At 35.0% G+C, this 20,041-nt stretch overlaps 3 protein-coding genes and 1 long non-coding RNA gene across 19 annotated transcripts; all 4 read right to left on the reverse strand.

The window, feature by feature from the left end:
• Positions 1–1,335: 1,335 nt before the first annotated feature.
• On the reverse strand, positions 1,336–5,410 carry LOC104700799 (putative disease resistance protein At1g59620). Its single transcript, XM_010416392.3, has 5 exons — positions 5,246–5,410; positions 5,012–5,133; positions 3,128–4,022; positions 2,847–2,996; positions 1,336–2,759 (listed from the first exon to the last, which is right to left on the reverse strand). The coding sequence occupies exons 3-5, from the start codon at positions 4,008–4,010 to the stop codon at positions 1,582–1,584; spliced, it is 2,211 nt and encodes a 736-aa protein (XP_010414694.2). The 5' UTR covers positions 4,011–4,022; positions 5,012–5,133; positions 5,246–5,410; the 3' UTR covers positions 1,336–1,581.
• Positions 5,411–5,943: 533 nt separating this feature from the next.
• On the reverse strand, positions 5,944–6,756 carry LOC104700800 (uncharacterized). The gene is made up of 3 exons (XR_015561729.1): positions 6,627–6,756; positions 6,246–6,390; positions 5,944–6,155 (listed from the first exon to the last, which is right to left on the reverse strand). It is a non-coding gene; the product is annotated as an uncharacterized LOC104700800 (long non-coding RNA).
• A 1,174-nt stretch (positions 6,757–7,930) lies between these two features.
• LOC104700801 (putative disease resistance protein At1g59620) lies at positions 7,931–12,482 on the reverse strand. Of its 2 annotated transcripts, XM_087458035.1 has the most exons (6): positions 12,337–12,482; positions 11,849–12,063; positions 11,523–11,770; positions 9,706–10,593; positions 9,477–9,623; positions 7,931–9,360 (listed from the first exon to the last, which is right to left on the reverse strand). In XM_087458035.1, the coding sequence occupies exons 4-6, from the start codon at positions 10,583–10,585 to the stop codon at positions 8,549–8,551; spliced, it is 1,839 nt and encodes a 612-aa protein (XP_087314161.1). In that variant the 5' UTR covers positions 10,586–10,593; positions 11,523–11,770; positions 11,849–12,063; positions 12,337–12,482; the 3' UTR covers positions 7,931–8,548. The 2 variants fall into 2 exon arrangements, with proteins under 2 accessions (XP_087314161.1, XP_087314160.1); XM_087458034.1 differs by lacking the exons at positions 11,523–11,770; positions 11,849–12,063; positions 12,337–12,482 and adding an exon at positions 10,831–10,966.
• A 1,299-nt stretch (positions 12,483–13,781) lies between these two features.
• Positions 13,782–19,679, reverse strand: LOC104700804 (putative disease resistance protein At1g59620). 15 transcript variants are annotated; one of them, XR_015561714.1, is made up of 10 exons: positions 19,440–19,679; positions 18,286–19,151; positions 18,005–18,160; positions 15,628–17,915; positions 15,148–15,207; positions 14,982–15,007; positions 14,846–14,896; positions 14,467–14,507; positions 14,281–14,377; positions 13,782–14,069 (listed from the first exon to the last, which is right to left on the reverse strand). XR_015561714.1 is itself a non-coding variant. In XM_087458023.1 (4 exons), exons 2-4 carry the CDS (start codon positions 19,142–19,144, stop codon positions 15,850–15,852), a joined length of 3,072 nt encoding a protein of 1,023 aa, XP_087314149.1. In that variant the 5' UTR covers positions 19,145–19,151; positions 19,440–19,679; the 3' UTR covers positions 15,430–15,849. The 15 variants fall into 15 exon arrangements, 2 of the variants coding, with proteins under 2 accessions (XP_087314149.1, XP_087314148.1); XR_015561715.1 differs by lacking the exon at positions 14,982–15,007 and having other exon boundaries at positions 13,782–14,003; XR_015561718.1 differs by lacking the exons at positions 18,005–18,160; positions 18,286–19,151; positions 19,440–19,679 and having other exon boundaries at positions 13,782–14,094; positions 15,628–15,761.
• Positions 19,680–20,041: the final 362 nt, after the last annotated feature.

A 20,041-nucleotide genomic window follows, 5' to 3' on the forward strand; every position in this document is an offset into this window, starting at 1 on the left:
TCGAGTCGGATTGTTCAGAGTTAGTCGCGATGGTGCAGTCTCTCGAATATTGGCCCGCTTTTTCGAATTTGTTGGACAATTTCAATTCTCTCAGATTATCTTTTCCCTCTTTTACTCTTACCCAGATCCCGCGGGCGTCGAATGTGAGGGCAGATTGTCTTGCTCGTTCTTCAAGATCTTTAGTTTCTGAATTTTCTTTTGTAAACTCTTATCCTCCACTTTGGGCAACCAACCATGGAGTTATATTTTAATTTGGTTGAAAAAAAAATTATAAGTATAAACCTTATAGAAACCTTATAAAACACCTTATTAAAACCTTCTAAATTTTTCATAAAATCTTATAAAAACCTTATAAAAATTTGTAAATGTCTTTTAAAACCTTATTAAAATATTATATAAAACCTTATAAAAAGTTTACAAGGTTTTTTATAAGGTAAAGTTTTCAAAATTATTAGCGGAAAAATCTAATTTCGTAATTTTGGCGGGAAAACTTTTCTATTTTTGGCGGAATTTCTTTTGATTTTAGCGGGATAAATAAATTTTGGCAAAAAAATTTTTTTCGATTTGGGTGACTGTTACTCAAAGAAAAAGTAATTTAGTCATTTTGTATATAAAAAGAGACTGTTTTGAAAATGGTCAAGAAAAAGGAATGAAAAAATAAGCATTTTTACATTTTTGAAAATACCTTGTTTACGGGAGGCAATAAACATATTTTTAATTATTTCTGATTTTTCTTCTAAAAGTTCAAGTAAAAAGAAAAAATTTCGTAAATTCATAGGTCCGGAATAGCACTAAAACGGGTATGGAGACTAGAAACTGGTATGTGTACGGGGACGGGAAACGGCGAAGCAAAAATTTATAGAAACAAGGACGACATGAGTACTTCAATAAACATATACCTATAAGTTAATATATATAAGTCCTACTACCCAAAGTTTGCTTTTTTATATTTATCAAGTGGTTTTGTTAGTCAAAATAACACTTTTAACATTAGAAACCCCCATTTAGGACTTAAGTTAGTAGTCATGTGTATACAAATAAAACAATTAACAAGACACGTCATCATCTTCTACATTTAGATTAGTGTTTGTGTTGAGAGACGTTTAGATGGCGTTTCCTAGCCGTTTCCGTCCCCGAAACGTTTCCGAGACGGGGACGGTGTACCTAATGGCGTCCCCATGCTACCTCCACCACTGTACAAGTCACAAATGTTAGACTCTTTCGCATCCCTAGCGAATCCATTCCCCTCTGAGACCTCAACTCTTGGCCATCTAAAAAGCTTCCTTCGCTTCTAAGAATTGTAACAAGGAGGTCCTCCATCTTTAACATGAATAGTGGAGTGAATATAATTTATGGTCATTGCAGGAAATAGTCACAAATTCAAAGCAGTTAGGAAAGTTATAAACTTATAAAGTTACATACAGAGATAAAAGATTATAGAATTCAAGCCAAATAGGATAAAAGACAAACACAAAGAGAATTGTATATATACTAGTGCACGAATGACATGTCTCAGTCTCTGCTCTCTGAATCAGCAAAGTACTAGAGTTATGATAGAAACCCAGCGAATATAATCATCTTTCAACACCCATCCATCTCTTCATCATCGATCTTATAATATCCAAAGCATCTCAATTCACTTGGGATAGATGAATCTAGAATTTCTCTAGTACACCCTTGGCCATCGTTATAGAGCACAAGATGTCGTAGCTTTTTCATTCTTTGAAGATCTTCCGCCCTGCTATGCTTTGTGGAGAAATTCACCAACATCTCCATGTTGACTAGATTACCCATTTCCAACTTTGTCTTATCATGCATCGTCCGCGGAAGAGAAAGATATGCCAATCCTCGCATGTCTTTCATGATATTGGGGATGTAGGGCGAACTACGTGTCGTTAGGTTTAAATAGAGCATCTGCTTCAGATTCCGCATAGAAGAAGGTAGATGAGTTAACTTTGCGTCATACAAACTCAAATATCTCAAGTGGATAAGCTTTCCAATGCTAGAGGGTAATTCCTCTCCAAAATCAACTCTAGAGAGATCTAAAATCCTAATCAACTGTAGCCTCGTAAACCATAAACTTGATCCCGCATGAGAACCAGAAACCTGGTTCCAGATAAACAAGAGAGATCTAAGTTTTGGATTCACCATCTCTGCTTCCGGATCATATGTTTCATCAAGCCAGTGTACCGCCATCCTCCGAGATTTACAAGGAGATTGAGAGTTTGAAGTATCAACCACGTGTACAAAATTCTCTTCTTCAGCTTTACGTAGACAAACTTCTCTCATCATGTCATGCATGTGACATGTTTTGAATCCCCAATAACTAACATCTCGTTTAACCATGTTTCTCTTCACCAGTTCTTCTACATATCCATCTCCGACCTCTTCAATGGTTGCTCCTTTGTAAGCCACTGGTCTTGGTATTTCTTCTGCTGCCCAATAATAGGACAAATCCCAAACACGTATTGGATGATCTTCTGGGAAATGAGCAAGGTAGAGAAAGCAGTGCTTTAGATAAATAGGCAGCTCTTCAAAGCTCAGATACAAAATATGATAAATAGAGCTGATATTTCTGTCATTGAAGCTAGTCTCTCCAATAATGTTGGATTTAATATTATGAGATATCCTTTTCCATTCACTTAATGTGTGTTGGGAAGCTAACAACCCTCCTAACACCTTAACAGCCAATGGTAATCCTCCACAATGATTTATCATTTGCCTTCCCATCTCTTCGAATTCGACATCAACTTTAAACTCTACACAACATCAACATGAATTTGGGCTTTAAAAGCAAGACATGATGCAGAAAAGAGTCTTTTATATGTATTTCTTTGAAACCTTACCCGTTGTTGTCTCTTTCCTAGGAAATGCTATCCTTCGAAAAAGTGTCCAACTTTCATCATGGGTTAGGTATCCTGGTTTGAAAATAACACACGTGGGATCTACATGTAATCCAACGTTCACGTTGCGAGAAGTAAGTAGTACCTTCCATCCTGCATAATGCATTTTAACTTTTAAGCAAAACAAAATCATATCTTTCGGGTATGCCTTGTCATGTTCTATTTTTTTTTTTTTTATCTTAACCTTACACATGTAGAATATAAGATGAAGCATAATATGTCACCTTTTTTGGGTGGAAACACAGGCTTTATTCTGTCCCAGTCTTCTTCTCTCCACATGTCATCTAGGATGATCAAAGAAGTTCTAGTTTCCAACAATTGAAAAAGCTTTTTTTGGAGGTCTTCTTCATTCATATTTGTCTCTACATGCTTATCATTTTTTGAACTAAGCTGTTGCAAGATCGTTTGCCACACATATGTTCGTGTAAACTGTTGCGAAATACACACCCACGCAACGCCATCAAATTGGTTTTTAACCATTTCATGATTAAAAACTTGTCGAGCAAGTGTAGTTTTACCGATACCGCCCATCCCAGTTATAGAAACTACTTGAATGCCATCTTCCTCCACCAAATAGCCAACCAATTTCTTAACATTCTCCTCCAACCCCACAAGCTCGTTTTCGTTATTGCTCGGAAATGTTTTTCGCATCTCCTTTTCTCTTTCTTGTAGAGGATGTGAATACTTGCTGCCATCGAAAATCATCTGTTGCACTCCAAAACTCTGCATATCACGAATCACCTTGGAGATTCTCTTACTTATACCTGCCATATCTAAAGCAATTTTCCTATGGTCCATTCTAATGCAAGAAAGTCCTCTCAAACATTTCTTCTTGATGCTATTTATTTTTACAAGCTCTTCCTTTAGAAGGAATGTTTCGATTATATCCTCTGTATCAAAAACAATTTCTTTGATCTCTTCCACACAATTTCTCACCAACGCACTTGCATGTTTCTTAGCATCTGCATCTTCCAAAAAGGATCTAAGCAAGTTTAGATCCCTTTTGAGTTCGTCGAATTGCTCATTAACTCCCTGAAGTCGTTCAGATTCTCGGACAAGGAGGTCCCAAACCTTCTGAACGCCGAAAGACAAAAGTGTCTCAGCCATAATATAAGCTTCCTGCTTAACCATGAAATTAATAGTCAATAATCACTAGAGAGTTCATGAGTTTATAATTCGAATCATACTTTTAAAATTACAGAATCAATATTACGATTGTGTGGAATCTTAATAAATATGCAAAGTAAACAGAAAAAAACCAAAAGAACAAAGCTCATTCTTCCAACATAAAACTAAAGAAATACAAACAACTAGATTTTAACCCGCAGTTGTTTGTTACGATTGGAATTAAAATTGTATAATTATATTTCGATTTTTAATTTTTTAAATATCGATAGAGTGTATAATATTAAACTTTTGATTAATTACTTAATTCTTTTATATAGATTTTATGTTTTTTTCCATGTTTTCTATAACAAAAAAAAATTATGTTGGATGAAATATAAATTATAATTTTTTTAGTTTTATATAATAACATTGAGATATTTGTTATTCTATTTGCTTTAAGTATATAAAAATTGTAATTTTCATTTAGAATTTGCTTTATAAAAAAATATAATTTTCATTTAGAAATTTCTTTATAAAAAATTATAATTTTCATTTTGAATTCTATTTGCTTTAAGTGTAGAAAAGTTATAAAAATTATAAATTTTAATTAATAAATTTGAAATCGATTATGTAGAATATTATTAGATTGTTTATTTTTTAGAAAAAATTGAGATATTTTAATTTTAAAGAAAGACAGAAAATATATTATTATTAAATGTAAAAATTGTGTAAGTATAAACTGAAATTAGTTTAGGAAATAGAAATCAATTTAGTAGAGATATTTTAGGAAAATAATTGATTTTTTCGATTTTTGTATTTTACGAAGATAATCGAATTTGATTTCCATATTTTACTTATTGTTTTTTATGCAAATTTTAGAAAATTATGTAAATAAGTTGAACGTCAACGCTAAAAACAAAATGTAGTATGTTTCACCCAAAAAAAAAAAAATGTAGTATATAAGCCCAACAGATCTGTTTGTATAAGGAAAGTAGTTTTACCTTTTCTTAAGATACGTTACCAGAGTTGACTACAAGTCAACACCTACCAACAACCTTTGGCGACAACACTAACCAGCAAGGCAGCAACTTCCTATTTTATATTTTAATTAATTTGGTCCAGCCTGGTAAAAAAAAAAGAAAAGACAGAAATCACTGTGCATTGTAGAAAAATTCACAGAAACAAGAAAACAAAGAGTATATCCCTTGGAACAATTATGGTCAAGAGGGCCTCACACCAGGTCTCAACAAATCACGATGCAGCTGAATCTCCAACGGGGTCTGCTTTCTTTAGTGATCTAAACTCCAAACTATAGTTGGATTTTGAGGAAAAATTGGGGTAAATGGATGCTCAATAATTCATTCGTAGGAGAAGCTCCCAGAGATTGATCCTTTATACCCAATTTGGAATCTAGATGCACGATATTATGAAGGAAGGAGGGTATCAAGATTATGCTAAGAGTTAACGAAGGAAAGTATTATTCTCATTAATTAGTAAAGGAAAGTATTTGCTCGTGGTGTTTTGGATTTAAGCTTCTGCAAAATCGTCTGCCACACATATTTCCTTGTAAACTGTTGTGATAATGGATGATATACACACCGCCCATCCCAGTTATATAGCTCTTCTTAATCAATTATCACAACAGTTTTTAATCATGAGATGCAAGAAAGTCTTGTCATACGCTTCTTGATGTCTATTGTTTTACTAAGCACTTATTTTAGGAGAAATGTTTCGATTATATCCTCTGTTTCACACAAGTTTTAAATCCTTTTTTAATTCATTAAATTGCTTTTCAACTCCCTCAAAATCGCTCAGATTCTCGGGCAAGAAGGTCCCAAAGCTTCTGAACTCCAAAATGACAAAAGTGTTTCAGCCTAAGTTTCTTGCGCAGCAATGCAAGTGGCAGTCAATAATCACTTGAATAGTATCCATCAGTTCATAATTCGGATCGTATTTTATAAAATATTACAGAATCAATATTTGTTATTATGTGGAATACTTAATCCACAGATCATTGACGAGAGACATGAAGAATTGAGATAATAAAAATGCAAAATACAAAATATCACATGAAAACTATTTAAAAAAAAAAACAATAAAATCAACAATAATCACCTCAAGCAAGTCGCTTTCCTCCCAACAGATCTGTAAAAAGAACTAGTTTTAGTGTTTTAACTCCCCTAGTGACCCATTAGAAGAGTTGATTCCAAGTAAATATCAAAGTAATTTAATGACCATATGAAGAGTTGATTCCAAGTTTATATCCCTTTTTAATTCATTAAATTGTTTTTCAACTCCCTGAAATTTCTCAGATTCTCGGACAAGGAGGTCCCAAAGCTTCTGAACTCCAACCGACAGAAGTGTCTCAGCCATAAGTCTCCTGCTTAACCATGAAAGTAGAGGAGGGTAACATGAGTTCATAATTCAGATACTATTTTTGGAAAATTCAGGCTAAATAAACTATTCTGCGGGATTAAGTCCAGTCGTTTGGACAGAGACATGACAATATTGACTATTGAGAGTTAAACAAAAAATGCAAGATACATGGGATCGAAGCACCTTCTTCCATTGCAGACTATAGACAGAAACATAATAATACTATTTTAAAAAAATTACCTCCAGGAATCTCTTTTCGTCCAACTGATGTATTTGTTTATTGTCTAGCTAGAACTCTGCTAAAGATCCATTATAAGAGTTGACTCCAAGTCAATTCAATACTATCCAACAACCAGCTGCAGTGAAGATGATGTGTGGATCATTTTTCCAAAAATTCTTACAGGCAAATTTATTGTAGCCACTTCTTAAATTCCACGTGTCTCTTTTACATTTTGGTTTATATGAAAATTTAAATCGGTCCAAGCTTAGTTTAATTTAAAGTTTCTGTATAAATAAAACTTTCGAGTAGATCACAGAAACAATATAATATGAGATTTGTTACGGTTAGCATCTAAGCTTACCTCTCATTGACTCATTCATCTTAGAAAAAAAAAACCATGCACTACGAAACTTAGCAACACCTTAACACAGGTGATGATGATACAGCTCTCCAAGGTCTCACTCACTCATGATAAAATCTGACAGCACTGTAGTAAATGCTAGCATCAAACAAACAAAAACCAGCTGTGGAGAGTTTCATTTCTCTCTTCTTTGACTAGGAAGCGAAGAAATAAACCCCAAAACAGACTCTTGAAAAGTGGAAACATATCATACTAATAAAAAGTGTTATTTTACTAACGTTTCTTAAAAATGACATAATTCCAAATTACCGATTTGGTGTTATGATTTTCGTTTTTAATGCTGACTAAGATAGGAAGAGGAGTTTGACCTGATACACTGTTCTTGATGAGCATTCCTCCTCTTCATCACAAATTAAATTAATTGAACAAACGTAATACGTTAAAATGTTTTAGTAATCTTCTCCTCCTTTCAATTTCTCCTCAAATTTTGTTGGAAGTGAGATGATTATAAGAGTATGTGCATTGGAGGTTTGATTCTCAATAATATAAAAAATAAAAATAATAAAAAGTTAGAGAGGAGAGAGAAACGATTCTCATATGAAAAACCATGAGAAACTTGGTGAGAGACTTATCTCATACATATCATCATTCTATTAGTTTTGTTTTATTTTTTCTTTTTTAAAATTTAAATTAAAAATTAAATTATATGAAATCTATTAAAATAATATATCTGAGAAACTTTCACTTGTTCTACCAATACATATGCTCTAAGGTTCTTCTAGACAAAACCTGTAAAACAGAGTCTGCTTTGAGGTTTAGTGGAGTCTTCACTTTGTGATTTTACTCTCACATTCTGAGTTGAGATACAAAACTACATAACTTCACCTATACGTTCAATATCTGGTCTTTTTTTTTTTTTTTTTTTACACTCCGCAATAGACATAACTCTATGGAATGTTATGATTTTTGGGTATGGATGTTGTAACACTATGGGATAAACACTGGTTTTATATACATACAACATCAACCCAAAATAAAAATCACAGACACATAAAACAGGACAATAATATTTTTCATGGGTACATGTATCCAGTAATTGCTCAGAGCATCAATACTCAGATACTTACTAGATTATAGCAGCCCATCACAAAGCTTCTTTACTTTTGGAAAATATTAGATTCTCAGACTATGAAGCAGTGGCATGGAGCTTCTTCTACTCCACTCTTCCCACTCTCGTAGTCCCGTACTTCCGATAATAAAAGCTTACGCATTAGAGGAAACTCACCGCCTGAACAAACCATTCCCATCCCACAGTAAGATTGAGACCATAAACCAAACCTCCTTCCACTAAAGCAATTTCTCTGGAATCGGCATTGGACCCTCCACCAAACAATAATCAGTTCAGGTGGGAAGGGAAGTGTTTTTTTTTTCATGTAACTTGGTGTGAATATAACAGAAGGAATGTGTTGGATTTTGTAATAATCTTCTCCTCCTTCAGACAATCTCTCCTTCCATTCTTGTTCCATTTCTATTTCCTTTAAAGAATATATGAATCGCATCCCGTCAGGAAGCGTCTTCAAGTTACGACAAGCAATACGCAGAGAATGAAGAAGGGGCCTGGAGCCTTCTTCTACTAACCACTCTTCCCATTCTTTTAGTCCAAATAATACTAGCTTGTGCAGTTGTGGAAAAGAATAAATCTGATGCCATCCACATTACCATTCCACGGAACTGCTTCTTGATAAACAAGAGTGATCTATGTTTTGGATTCTCCCCCTCCAAATGATATGTTCCATCATGCCGATGTACAGTGAGTCTACGTGATTTACAAGGAGACTTAGCGTTTGTAGTTATTTTTCTGTGAACAATTTGTAAGAAATTCTCTTCTTCAGCTTTAAGCAGACAAACTTCTCTCATCATGTCATGTAAGTGACATGTTTCAAATCTTGACGTCAACTTGTCCCTTACAGAAATAACCATGTTTCTCTTCACCAATTCTTCTATGTATCCATCTGCAACATTTCGAATACTCGCTCCATCATAATACCTCGGCTTTTGTATTCCTTCTGCAGCCCATAAATAGGACAATTTCCTAACAGATATTGTAAAATCTTCTGGGAAATGGGCAAGGTAGAGGAAGCAGTGCTTCAAATATATAGGCAGCTCTTCAAAGCTCATATACAAAATCTGATAAACCGAACTCATATTTCTGTCATTTAAGGTCGTCGCTCCAACGATGAGAGATCTAATATTCTCATAAACCCTTTTCCACTCACTTAATGTGTGTTGGGAAGCTAACAAGCCACCTAACACTTTGACAGCCAATGGTAGTCCTCCACAGTGTTTGATCATCTTCTTACCCATCTCTTCTCTTTCTAGATCAACTTCAGATTCTGCACAACATCATCATGTAGAATTTGGGCTTTGAAAGCAAGTCATGTTAAAGATAAGAGTTGTTTTACTTTTTTTATTTTAACATGAAGAATATATATTTTCCTTGAAAGCTGACCTGTTGTGTCTTTCCTAGGAAATGCTATAAGTCTAAAAAGTGTCCAACTTTCATCAGGAGTTAGGCATTCTGGTTCAAAAATAAGACATGTTGGATCTGCACGTAATGCAACGTCCTTGTTGCGAGAAGTAAGTAGTACCTTCCATCCTGCAATACATTTTAAGTAATATATCACACTCGTATGCTCTCATGTTCTATATTTTTCTTAATAAGTAGAATAAGATGTTACCTTTTCTTGATGGAAACATAGACTTTATTCTGTCCCAATCTTCTTCTTTCCACATGTCATCCAAGACAATCAAAGAATTACTGGTTTCCAACAGTCCAAAAAGTTTGTCCTGAAGCTCGTCTTCAGTCATATTTGTGTATATTTTCTCATCATGTTTAGAACTAAGCTTCTGCAAGATCGTCTGCCACACATATTTCCTTGTAAACTGTTGTGATATACACACCCACGCAACACGATCGAAATGATTCTTAACCATCTCGTGATTAAAAATTTGTCGAGCCAGGGTTGTTTTTCCAATACCACCCATCCCAATTATAGAAACTACTTGATTACTATCTTCCTCCATCAAATAGCCTACCAATTTCTTAACATTCTCCTCCAACCCCACAAGATTGCTTTCATAATTGCTAGAAAACGTTTTTCGCATCTCTCTTTGTCTTTCTTGTAGAGGATGTGAACACTCGCCACCATCCACAATCATCCGTTGCACTCCAAAACTCTGCATATCACGAATCACCTTGGAGATCCTCTTACTTATACCTCCCATGTCTGAAGCAATTTTCCTATGATTCGATATAATGCAAGAAAGTCTTCTCAAACGCTTCTTGATGCTATTTGTTTTCCTGAGCTCTTCCTTTAAAAGGAATGTTTCGATTATATCCTCTGTATCAAAAACAATCTCTTTGATCTCTTCCACACAATTTCTCACCAACGCGCTTGCATGTTTTTTAGCATCTGCATCTTCCAAAAAGGACCTAAGCAAGTTTAAATCCCTTTTGAGTTCGTCGAATTGCTCATTAACTCCCTGAAGTCGCTCAGATTCTTGGACAGGACGTTCCCAGAGCTTCTGAACTCCAAACGACAAAAGTGTCTCAGCCATAAGTCCCCCTGCTTAACCATGAAATTAGTAGTTAAGAATCATTAGAGGGTCCATGAGTTTATATAATTCGGATCATATTTTGAAAAATTTACAGAACCAATATATCATTCTGTGGAATCTTAATTTACAGATCTTTGAAGATTGAAGAGACATGTAGAATATTGAGATAATCAAAATGCAAAAATAAACAAAAGATCAAAGCTCATTCTTCCACGGGAAACCAAAGAAATCAAAACAATAATCACCTCCTAAATCGCTTCTCGCCCAACAGATCTGTATAAGAAAGTAGTTTTAGTGTTTTAACTTTGCTTTAGATACATTATTAGACTTGACTCCAAGTCAACACCAACCGACAACCTTTGGACAAAAAGTCTTAAAGGCAACAATGACCAGAAACTTCCTATTTTATATTTCACTTAATTTGGTCCAGCTTGGTAAAAAACCATTAAAATAAAAGACAGAAGTCACTGTGCGTTCTAGCAAAATTCAGAGAAACAAGAAAACAAGAGACAGGGTTGTTAACTATTAATTAGCACCAGCAGCAACAATCTCATGTGCTAAACCAGTTATGGTCATTGTACGGACTGGGATTTAAAACAATTGCTACGCGACAATGATAATACTGAGAGAAGAAGGAATCTTAAACCTCATTCTCACTCATTTTGGAAGTTCATAGAAGCAAGCAAAAATTACCCTTCTCTGCATAACTAAAAAAGGAATGCCCTAAGAAGAGAAACCACACAAAAGACTAAATTCAAATTAGCTGCAAACATGTTTTTTTTTTTTTTTTTGGTCAAAAGCTGCAAACATGTAAGAACGCACAACCACTTAAAAACCTATAAACAGAGGAGATAACTGTATTGTGGCATATATCAGCTAACAATTCTATGAACGTGACCATAGCTACATATAAATTGTAGCACAAAAGTGAGCATACCTGAGTGAAAATTGTACCATAGTACTGCTAATTAGTAGTCAAACCAAAACTTGCAAATTCGATTTTTTGATTTTGAGTAGAGCTTCTTGATCATAAGCATTTTGATGAGTTTCTGTATTTGATAAAGCTTCCTCCTTCAGTACATCTTCCACAGGTGGGACAATGTGATTCTAATCCACCACTAAACTCTGGTCCAGCCGGCTTTCAGGTGCTGAATTTGACATCCCATAAAGTTTGATGTTTCTTCTCTACACAAGAAGTTATAGCAATAAGATAAAATTATAAAAGCCATAACTTGCATTACTTTAGAGAGAAGAGGGCCTCACCAAGTAAACGATAGCAATCTCAACAAATCACGATGTAGATGAATTTCCAATGGGGTCTGCTTTCTCTGTTGATATACGTAACAATCTCTGGGAGCTCAATTTCCTATGAGAAGCTCCCAGAGATTGATCCTTTATACCCAATTTCTCCACCAATACAATTAAATTCGAACCTAGATGCTCGATTTCGAAGGAGGTTTGTGGTTGTGAGATCTTCTCTGTAAAACAGAGTTGAGCAGTCTTGGATTGAAGAAGGTTGTTTCCTCAAGAATACACTTGAGGAAAAGTTAAGCTAACACCAACAAGCAGAACATCATAACAAAAACAAAAACAAATGCTTCTCTATTTCAATCTCAGTAAAGCAGATTGCAATTTCAATTCCAGAACGAAATTTTTTGGTTATAATGCCAATCGCTTTATTTGCTTCTTTTTAACCTCAAGTCTTTACTCAACCACAAGATATCAGTATCAATTCAGGTTATGAGCAGTACCTATTAAAGTCTTATGATCTGAGTTCCCTGAAAGATTAGACCTTGTACTGAGGATATAATATAGTGGCTTTTCTAAGTCTGACAAGAGAAGTGATCATATATATTGACATCTTAATCATCTGAAAGCTTACCCATATAATCCTCTCCTAGGAAACATTCATTCATTCTTAATTTTACCATGTCAAACATTCTTTAGGAGTTAAAACATCTGAGTTTTGAACCTGCAGATACTGGATGTTTATGAGCAGTAAGTTATATAGCTCCCCAACCTGCAAAATAGTTACTTGTTTGATGATTCTAAACACATCAGAACACGAAGCTCTATGTGAAAAATTAGGTCATGATCCATTATCTGGTCAGTATTTCCTATATCATCAAATTGTCAATGACTGACGTCATACTCATAATCAATAAGAAATTTTAATTTTGCCAAAAAAAGATGAACAAATGAACAACGTGATCTCAACCATGGGGAGGTAGCAACAAGGAAATATTTGATCCAAATAAGAAGGAAACTGTGAGCTTGAACTAGGCCTCAAGTCAACATCAAAGATCACAATTCGGTTTGGAAACCATGCATGGAACTAGTAATATGTCTTCTACAACTTGTCATATCTTCTATTGCTTCTTAATCTTTACACCAACGAAAGGTATTATGACGTTTTATCCCAATAACTTAATTACTCATCATAAACTGTCTACGAATATTCATATTTTTTTTTTTATTCAGGAGCTTTCAAAGCTATTAAATACCTAATAATACATGCAATAGTCTCAGCCACAAGTCTCCATCTTTAACCATGAATAAATAGTAGAGTGCATTATTTATATACGAGGGGTCATTGGAAGAAATAGTGAACCACAAGTTCCAACACAAAGTTATCAACTTAGAGCATGCCCATTAGTCATCTTCAAATCAGTGTCTCTAATTTTTAATAATATTAAAAATAATACTAATCTAAGTTTAGATCTTCACCCCCTTGATTTTATATTTTCTCTTCCCATTCGTCATCTCTAAATATGGGTATCTTATATAATTTTTATTAGAAATGTGTTTTAAGTATATGATGGGTCAACAAATGGTCAAGTGCTAAACCGACGATCAAATCATATGAAGAATTAGAAATGGAGTACCAAGAGTAATTGGCTTAACCAATTGGTTTATTTATTTCAAATGTTTCTGCAAATAATCATGAAGTGGTCTTCCTTGTTGTGAGGAACCCACTTTATCACTTTCCCATTTTCCCTGTTATTTAGGAATCACGATTGATTCCATTTGTTATTTGCTTCATGTTATTTGCTTCTATATAAATGAGAAAAGGCAGAGAAATTTGCGTGAAGAAACTTGTGTTGTGTGTTTTTATCTTTGCTTTGACTGGGACCCTTATCAGTATATTTTATAATATTATAAATGTTGGTTATATAATGTATGCAATACCTAACCAAGTTCTAAGCCAAATTTTTAAAAAATCAGAGAACTTGTTTTACAAGCAACAATCAAACAAACCAAAACCATTTTGCCTCTAACTCTCAAACATCCTCTCATTGCACAACAATCACAAACCAAAACCAGTTTCAACAATTCAAGCCATTGTATAATTTCAGACATTGACTATTGTTCCTCCACAGCAACGATCGTTAACACTGGTGTCGCTGAGCTTGAGCCGCTGACAAACTCAGAACAATGTGATATAAGTGTGCTTAAGAGCCGCCTCGGCAATATGATCAAGGATCTAGGGAACAAACAAGAATTTGGAGCTTCTTTGTCGATGTCAAAATGAGGCAATATCAATTAAACTAAAATATGCAGGTAGAATGTAGTCTAGTCTAGGTAATTCTAATCAACTAGAGACGAGCAAACATAGCTTCACACCTAAGAAACTATATGTGGAGAATAAGTAAGTTTGTGCTTGAGAGTATGAAGGAGATAGAAGAGAGACATACCATGTGGCTTTAAGCTAGCCTGTTGAAGCTGCATGCGTAATGGAGATCAGGTGCAGTCTTCGTGATGGTTCCTGGAATATCTGTAGGTTTGTTGAACCTACAAAGTCAATAAGGCTCAAGTTTTGACATCTGATCCACCATTTCTGGTTAAAATATTTCACAGCAAAGAGAAGAGATTAAACACACCTGAGAAAGCCACCTTCTGAGGAGGAACCAACCACCAACACCTACATTCCATTCGAAGAGATTAAACACACCTGAACAAGTTCCATTTCAAGAAAGCACATTATAAGAGAATAGAACCACCATTTGTTTGGCTCATCTCTGAAAGAGACAAACCCATCAGCTACCGAGACAAACCCATCATTCTAACTAAATCCCTATCAATTTCAAAACTTCAATCGAATTCAACACCCAAACTAAACACAGTGATTAGTATCAATACAGAGCAAACCTCATAAAGCAGACAATCAAGTAATCAATCTCAACACCAAAGTCGAAAAACACAATTCTTGTTCGACTGTTGATACAAAAAAAATACAGAAACAAATAAAATACAATGTACCTGCTTCTTGACTTCATTTAGCTCTCTTCACAGGTCGTGCTCTTCGAGTATCTGAAATTGCGTTTCGATTTATAAATTACAAATACAATAGAATCAAAGACACCTATAACTAGAAGAAACAGTTTGATGAGGTTACCTTTTTGGTTCCGGATCTTCTTCATTCTTCAAACACATAATATTATCCCCAATGTGCACAACAATGGAGAATTAGAAGAAGCTTCGTTAACAATTCAAACCTAGAACCTCTGAAGTTTACAAAATTGGATACATAATTTTGAGTGAGACTCTCTATGGGATCTTACCCGAACTCTGGTTGGAGACGAAGCTGCGGCGCGACGATTGTGTCACCAAAAATTTCTTGCCTAGAAGAAGTAAGCGGAATCGGAGAAGAAGAAGATGTTGATTTTGATAAAACGATATTTGCTTTTGTCGTTTCGTTTCGACAGAGAGAGGAGCAAATGAAGAAAAGAGAAAGAAAAAAAAAACAAAAGAAACCAAAACAAAACGTAGCCACTGAATTTTTGACATGTTACCGTGTCTCTGAGGATCTAAAATAATCTGGGCAGAGACACAGATCTCTGATATTTTTTGATTAAAACTTTTTTTTTTTATTATTATTAAAAATTTTGGCGACATCCCAAAGGTATAACCAATGGGAATGCTCTTAGGAATGTTACATTAATAGATTAAGATTGTAGCAGTGAAAGTACCTAGAGTCGCTTGGTAACACACAAAAAGACGTACAAGATAGAGATAACTATAGTAATTGCAGAATGACATACCTCAGGTCTCTCTCTCTCTCTCTCTCTCTCTCTATCTCTCTCTCTCTCTCTATCTCTCTCTCTCTCTTAAACAGCAAAGTAATAGATAGATATGAGTTTGTCATACCAAGTAGAGTTCGTGCTCACTGACCAAGCTACAAGAGATCAAGTATCAGTTAGACATTTCGCCGAACACTATCACTACAGCTCTGTACATAGTCTCGTCAGCAATTGCTGAGAGCCTCATTCTTGGCTGCAAAATCCAATAGAAGGAATGTGTTTAAATTTCTGATAATCTTCTCCTCCTTCTGACAATCTCTCCACAGAATGTGGAAACCCTGCAGCACGAATCTTCGTTAATTTTGGACACTCATTAATTTTGACAGAATGAAGAAGGGGCATGGAGCCTTCTTCTATTATCCACTCTTCCCACTCATTAAGTCCCTTTAATTCTAGCTCGTGCAATTGTGGAAAGCCACCAGGAGAAATATGAAACTGCTTTAATTTTGGACACCACTCAATATACAGAGAATGAAGAAAGGGCATGGAGCCTTCTTCTACTATCCACTTTTCCCACTCATCTAGTCCATATAATCTAAGCGTATGCAATTTAGGGAACCCACCAGCAAGAAACTGCTTTAATTTTGGACAACTGTCAATGTAAAGAGAATGAAGAAGGAGCATGGAGCCTTCTTCTACTATCCACTCTTTCCACTCATTCAGTTTCTGTAATTGAAGCTCGTGCAATTGTGGAAAGCCACCAGGAGGAACATGAATCTCCTTTAATTTTGGACAACTGTCAATGTAAAGAGTATGAAGAAGGTGCATGGAGCCTTCTTCTACTATCCACTCTTCCCACTCATCTAGTCCCTTTATTTTAAGCTTTTGCAATTGAGGAAATCCACCGACCGAGCAAACCATTAGCCTCCCACTGAAAGATTGAGACCATAAACAAACCTCTTTCAACTGAACCAAATTCTCTAGAATTGGCATCGGATCCTTGTCCAAACGACAATTTCTTAGATGTATGGTTGTAAGGTGAGAAGGGAAGTGTTGTTCATCAGGTATCTTTGGCATATATATAGTCAAATTCAGCTGTTTGAGATGAACGCAATCCAAAACAAATCTTTCTTTGTCATCATCATTCTTGAAACCCCCATATATTGTAAGATCTTCCAAGTGTTTCATTTCTCTTATAGATGAAGAGAGAGTTTCCATAGCAAACCCTTTGCCTTTGATATCGATAGAGAGTCTCCTTAGCTTTGTCATTTGTTGAAGATCCTTCACACTGCTATGCTTTGTTGAGATATTCTCCAATGTCTCTAGGTTGATTAAATTAACCAATTCTATCTTTGTCTTATCATCCATCTTGTTTGGAAGATAGAGGTATATCAATTCTTGCATCTCTTTCATGAAATTGGGCATGTAGACTGGATATCCACCATAACTGACAAGTAGGTTTAAATAGACCATCTTCCTCAGGTTCCGCATAGAAGAAGGTAGATGAGATACATTTGCCCAAGATAAATTCAAATATCTCAAGTGGATAAGATTCCCAATGCTAGAAGGTAACTTCCCTCCTTCAAACTCTACATAAGAGAGATCTAAAACCCTCATCAACAATAGCCTTGTAAACCATAAACTTGATCCCTCATGACGGATAAACAAGAGAGATCTTAGTTTTGGATTCATCATCTCCCATTTTGGATTATATATTTCATATCTTTCATGAAGCCTGTGTACTGCGATTCTGCGAGACTTACAATGGGACTGAGAGTTTGTAGTATCAACAATATGCACGAAATTTTCTTCTTCAGCTTTATATAGACAAACTTCTCTCATCATGTCATGTAAGTGACATGTTTCAAATCTTGACGTCAACTCATCCCTTACAGAAATCACCATGTTTCTCTTCACCAATTCTTCTATGTATCCATATACAACATTTCGAACACTTGCTCCATCGTAATACCATGGCCTTGTTATTCCTTCTGCTGCCCAGTAGTAGGACAACTTTTTCACACTTATTGCGTAATCTTCTGGGAAATGGGCAAGGTATAGGAAGCATTGCTTCAAATAAACAGGCAGCTCTTCAAAGCTCAAAGACAATATATGATAAACCGAACTGATATTTTTGTCGTTGAAGCTAGTCTCTCCGGTGATGTGAGACTTAATATTCTCATATATCCTTTCCCACTCATTTAATGTGTGTTGGGAAGCTAACAACCCTCCTAACACCTTAACAGCCAATGGTAGTCCTCCACAATGTTTTACCATTTGCCTACCCATCTCTTCGAATTCTACATCAACTTCAATTTTTGCACAACATCATCATGAATTTGGCTTTAAAGAATGATAGATGCATAAAATGTATTTTTATATTTTTTTGGGAACTTACTTGTTGGGTGACTTGGGTCTTTCCAAGAAAATGCTAGCCCTCGGAAAAGTGTCCAACTTTCTTCTGGGGTTAGACATTTTGGTTTTAAAATGACACATGTAGGATCTGCACGTAATGCTACGTTCTCGTTGCGAGAAGTAAGTAATACCTTCCATCCTGCAATATATATGTTAAATTTTAAGCAGAACACAATATATCACGCAGGTATGCCTTTTCAGCTTCCATATTTTTCTTAGTCAAAGCCTAATATATTTAGAAAAATATGAACCAGAAGATGTCACCTTTTTTTGATGGAAGCGCAGGCTTTATTCTGTCCCAATCTTCTTCTTTCCACATGTCATCGAGAACAATTAATGAATTGTTGCTTTCCAACACTCGAAAGAGTTTGTCTTGAAGCTTCATGACTTCACTCATATTTGAGTCCCTTTGGTCATCTTGATTTGAACTAAGCTGCTGCAAGATCGTTTGCCAAACGTCTTTCCTTGTAAACTGTTGTGAGATACACACCCACGCAACTCCATCGAAATGTTTTTTTACCATCTCATGATTAAAAACTTGTCGAGCAAGAGTAGTTTTACCAATACCACCCATCCTGATTATCGAAACCACTTGACTTCTATCTTCCTCCACCAAATAGCCAACCAGTTGCTCAACATTTTTCTCCACGCTCACAAGATGATCTTCATTATCGCTAGAAAATGTTTGTCGCATTTCCCTTTGTCTTTCTATTAGAGATTGTGTATCCCTTTCATTGGCAATGACACCAAGATTATTCATATCGCGAATCACATTAGAGATCCTCTTACTTATGGCTTTCATATCGAAAGCAAGCCCCCTGTGTTTGAAAAACCTTCTCACAGGGTTCTTGTTGCCACTTGTTTTTCCAACTTGTTCTTTTAAAAGAAAAGTTTCGATTATATCTTCTGCGTCATAGACAATCTCATTGATCTCTTTTACAGTGTTTCTCACCATTGCACTTGTATGTTTCTTGGCATCTGCATCTTCTAAAAAGCACCTTAACATATCCAGATCTCTTTTTAATTCATCAAATTGCTCTTTAACTCCCTGAAATCGCTCAGATTCTCGGACAAAGAGGTTCCAAAGCTTCTCGACTCCAAATGACAAAAGTGTCTCAGCCATGAGTCTCCTGCTTAACCAAAGAAATGAAAGTAGTAATCAACACTCACTAGATTAGGTTCCCTAAGTTTACAATTATATACCTTTTCTCGAAAGAGGTATATATAAGTAGGGTGGAATGTTTCAATCCATAGATCATTCTATAGAGACAATTATATTACATTATATCACTATAAATTTTTACTTTTTTGTGAAAACACTATAAAAAAAATACATGCACACAAAAGAATGAAAAGATCCGAGAACTAGCTTAGACATAAAACTAAAGAAAAAAAGTAATAAAATCAACATGACTCACCTTTCTCGAAATCGCTTTTTGATCCAATCAATATTTTAGAAGAAGAGAAAGTGTGAGTTCTTTGTGTTTTTAGGCTTTTAGCTAATAGATTGAGTAGAGAATAGTTGACTCTTATCCGACGACCAGCTTTTGTGAAAATGAATGGCCATAATTTAATTCTTATAAGCATAATTGAAGCCATATTATCACTTCTCTGATTACATTAATTTGTTCCACACAAAAAAAAAAAAAAAAAAAAAACAGTTTAACTATTATTGGATTCTAATTTTTTTTTTCTTTTTTTTTGGCAACAATATACAAGATTGGCTTAAAGCCAATGAGGCAGAACATGTTTACATAGGTAATAAGATGTGTTTACATAGGTTATTGGATTCTAATTTCATTATCGGATATTTGTGTACGGCAATGTTTCCATAAACTTTCTACCGTTGATTATAATTGTTGATGGCACATTTTCTGTCGGTAGCTTTGATTAGGTTAGACACGATTATAATCTAGAGAATAATTGAAACACATAGCTTTTAGTAACCAAAATCGCCATTACCTTCTAAACTAAACAGAGTTCAATAATTGAGCTCATCTCCAAGTCCATAGGAATAAGC

The sequence above is a fragment of the Camelina sativa genome, chromosome 7, assembly GCF_030686135.1.
Source record: "Camelina sativa cultivar CO46 ecotype springtype chromosome 7, ASM3068613v1".
NCBI classification, from domain to species: Eukaryota; Viridiplantae; Streptophyta; class Magnoliopsida; order Brassicales; family Brassicaceae; genus Camelina; species Camelina sativa.

Excerpts from the sequence above, each read along its gene's own strand:
- LOC104700799 (XM_010416392.3), bottom strand. The coding sequence starts at position 4,010 with ATGGCTGAGACACTTTTGTCTTTCGGCGTTCAGAAGGTTTGGGACCTC. Across the intron at positions 2,997-3,127 it reads TGTGTTTCCACCCAAAAAAG|GATGGAAGGTACTACTTACT; the intron begins GTGACATATTAT and ends TGCATTATGCAG. Across the intron at positions 2,760-2,846 it reads TAGGAAAGAGACAACAACGG|AGTTTAAAGTTGATGTCGAA; the intron begins GTAAGGTTTCAA and ends GATGTTGTGTAG.
- LOC104700801 (XM_087458035.1), bottom strand. The coding sequence starts at position 10,585 with ATGGCTGAGACACTTTTGTCGTTTGGAGTTCAGAAGCTCTGGGAACGT. Across the intron at positions 9,624-9,705 it reads TATGTTTCCATCAAGAAAAG|GATGGAAGGTACTACTTACT; the intron begins GTAACATCTTAT and ends AATGTATTGCAG. Across the intron at positions 9,361-9,476 it reads TCCTAGGAAAGACACAACAG|AATCTGAAGTTGATCTAGAA; the intron begins GTCAGCTTTCAA and ends GATGTTGTGCAG.
- LOC104700804 (XM_087458022.1), bottom strand. The coding sequence starts at position 19,144 with ATGGCTGAGACACTTTTGTCATTTGGAGTCGAGAAGCTTTGGAACCTC. Across the intron at positions 18,161-18,285 it reads TGCGCTTCCATCAAAAAAAG|GATGGAAGGTATTACTTACT; the intron begins GTGACATCTTCT and ends TATATATTGCAG. Across the intron at positions 17,916-18,004 it reads AGACCCAAGTCACCCAACAA|TTGATGTAGAATTCGAAGAG; the intron begins GTAAGTTCCCAA and ends CAAAAATTGAAG.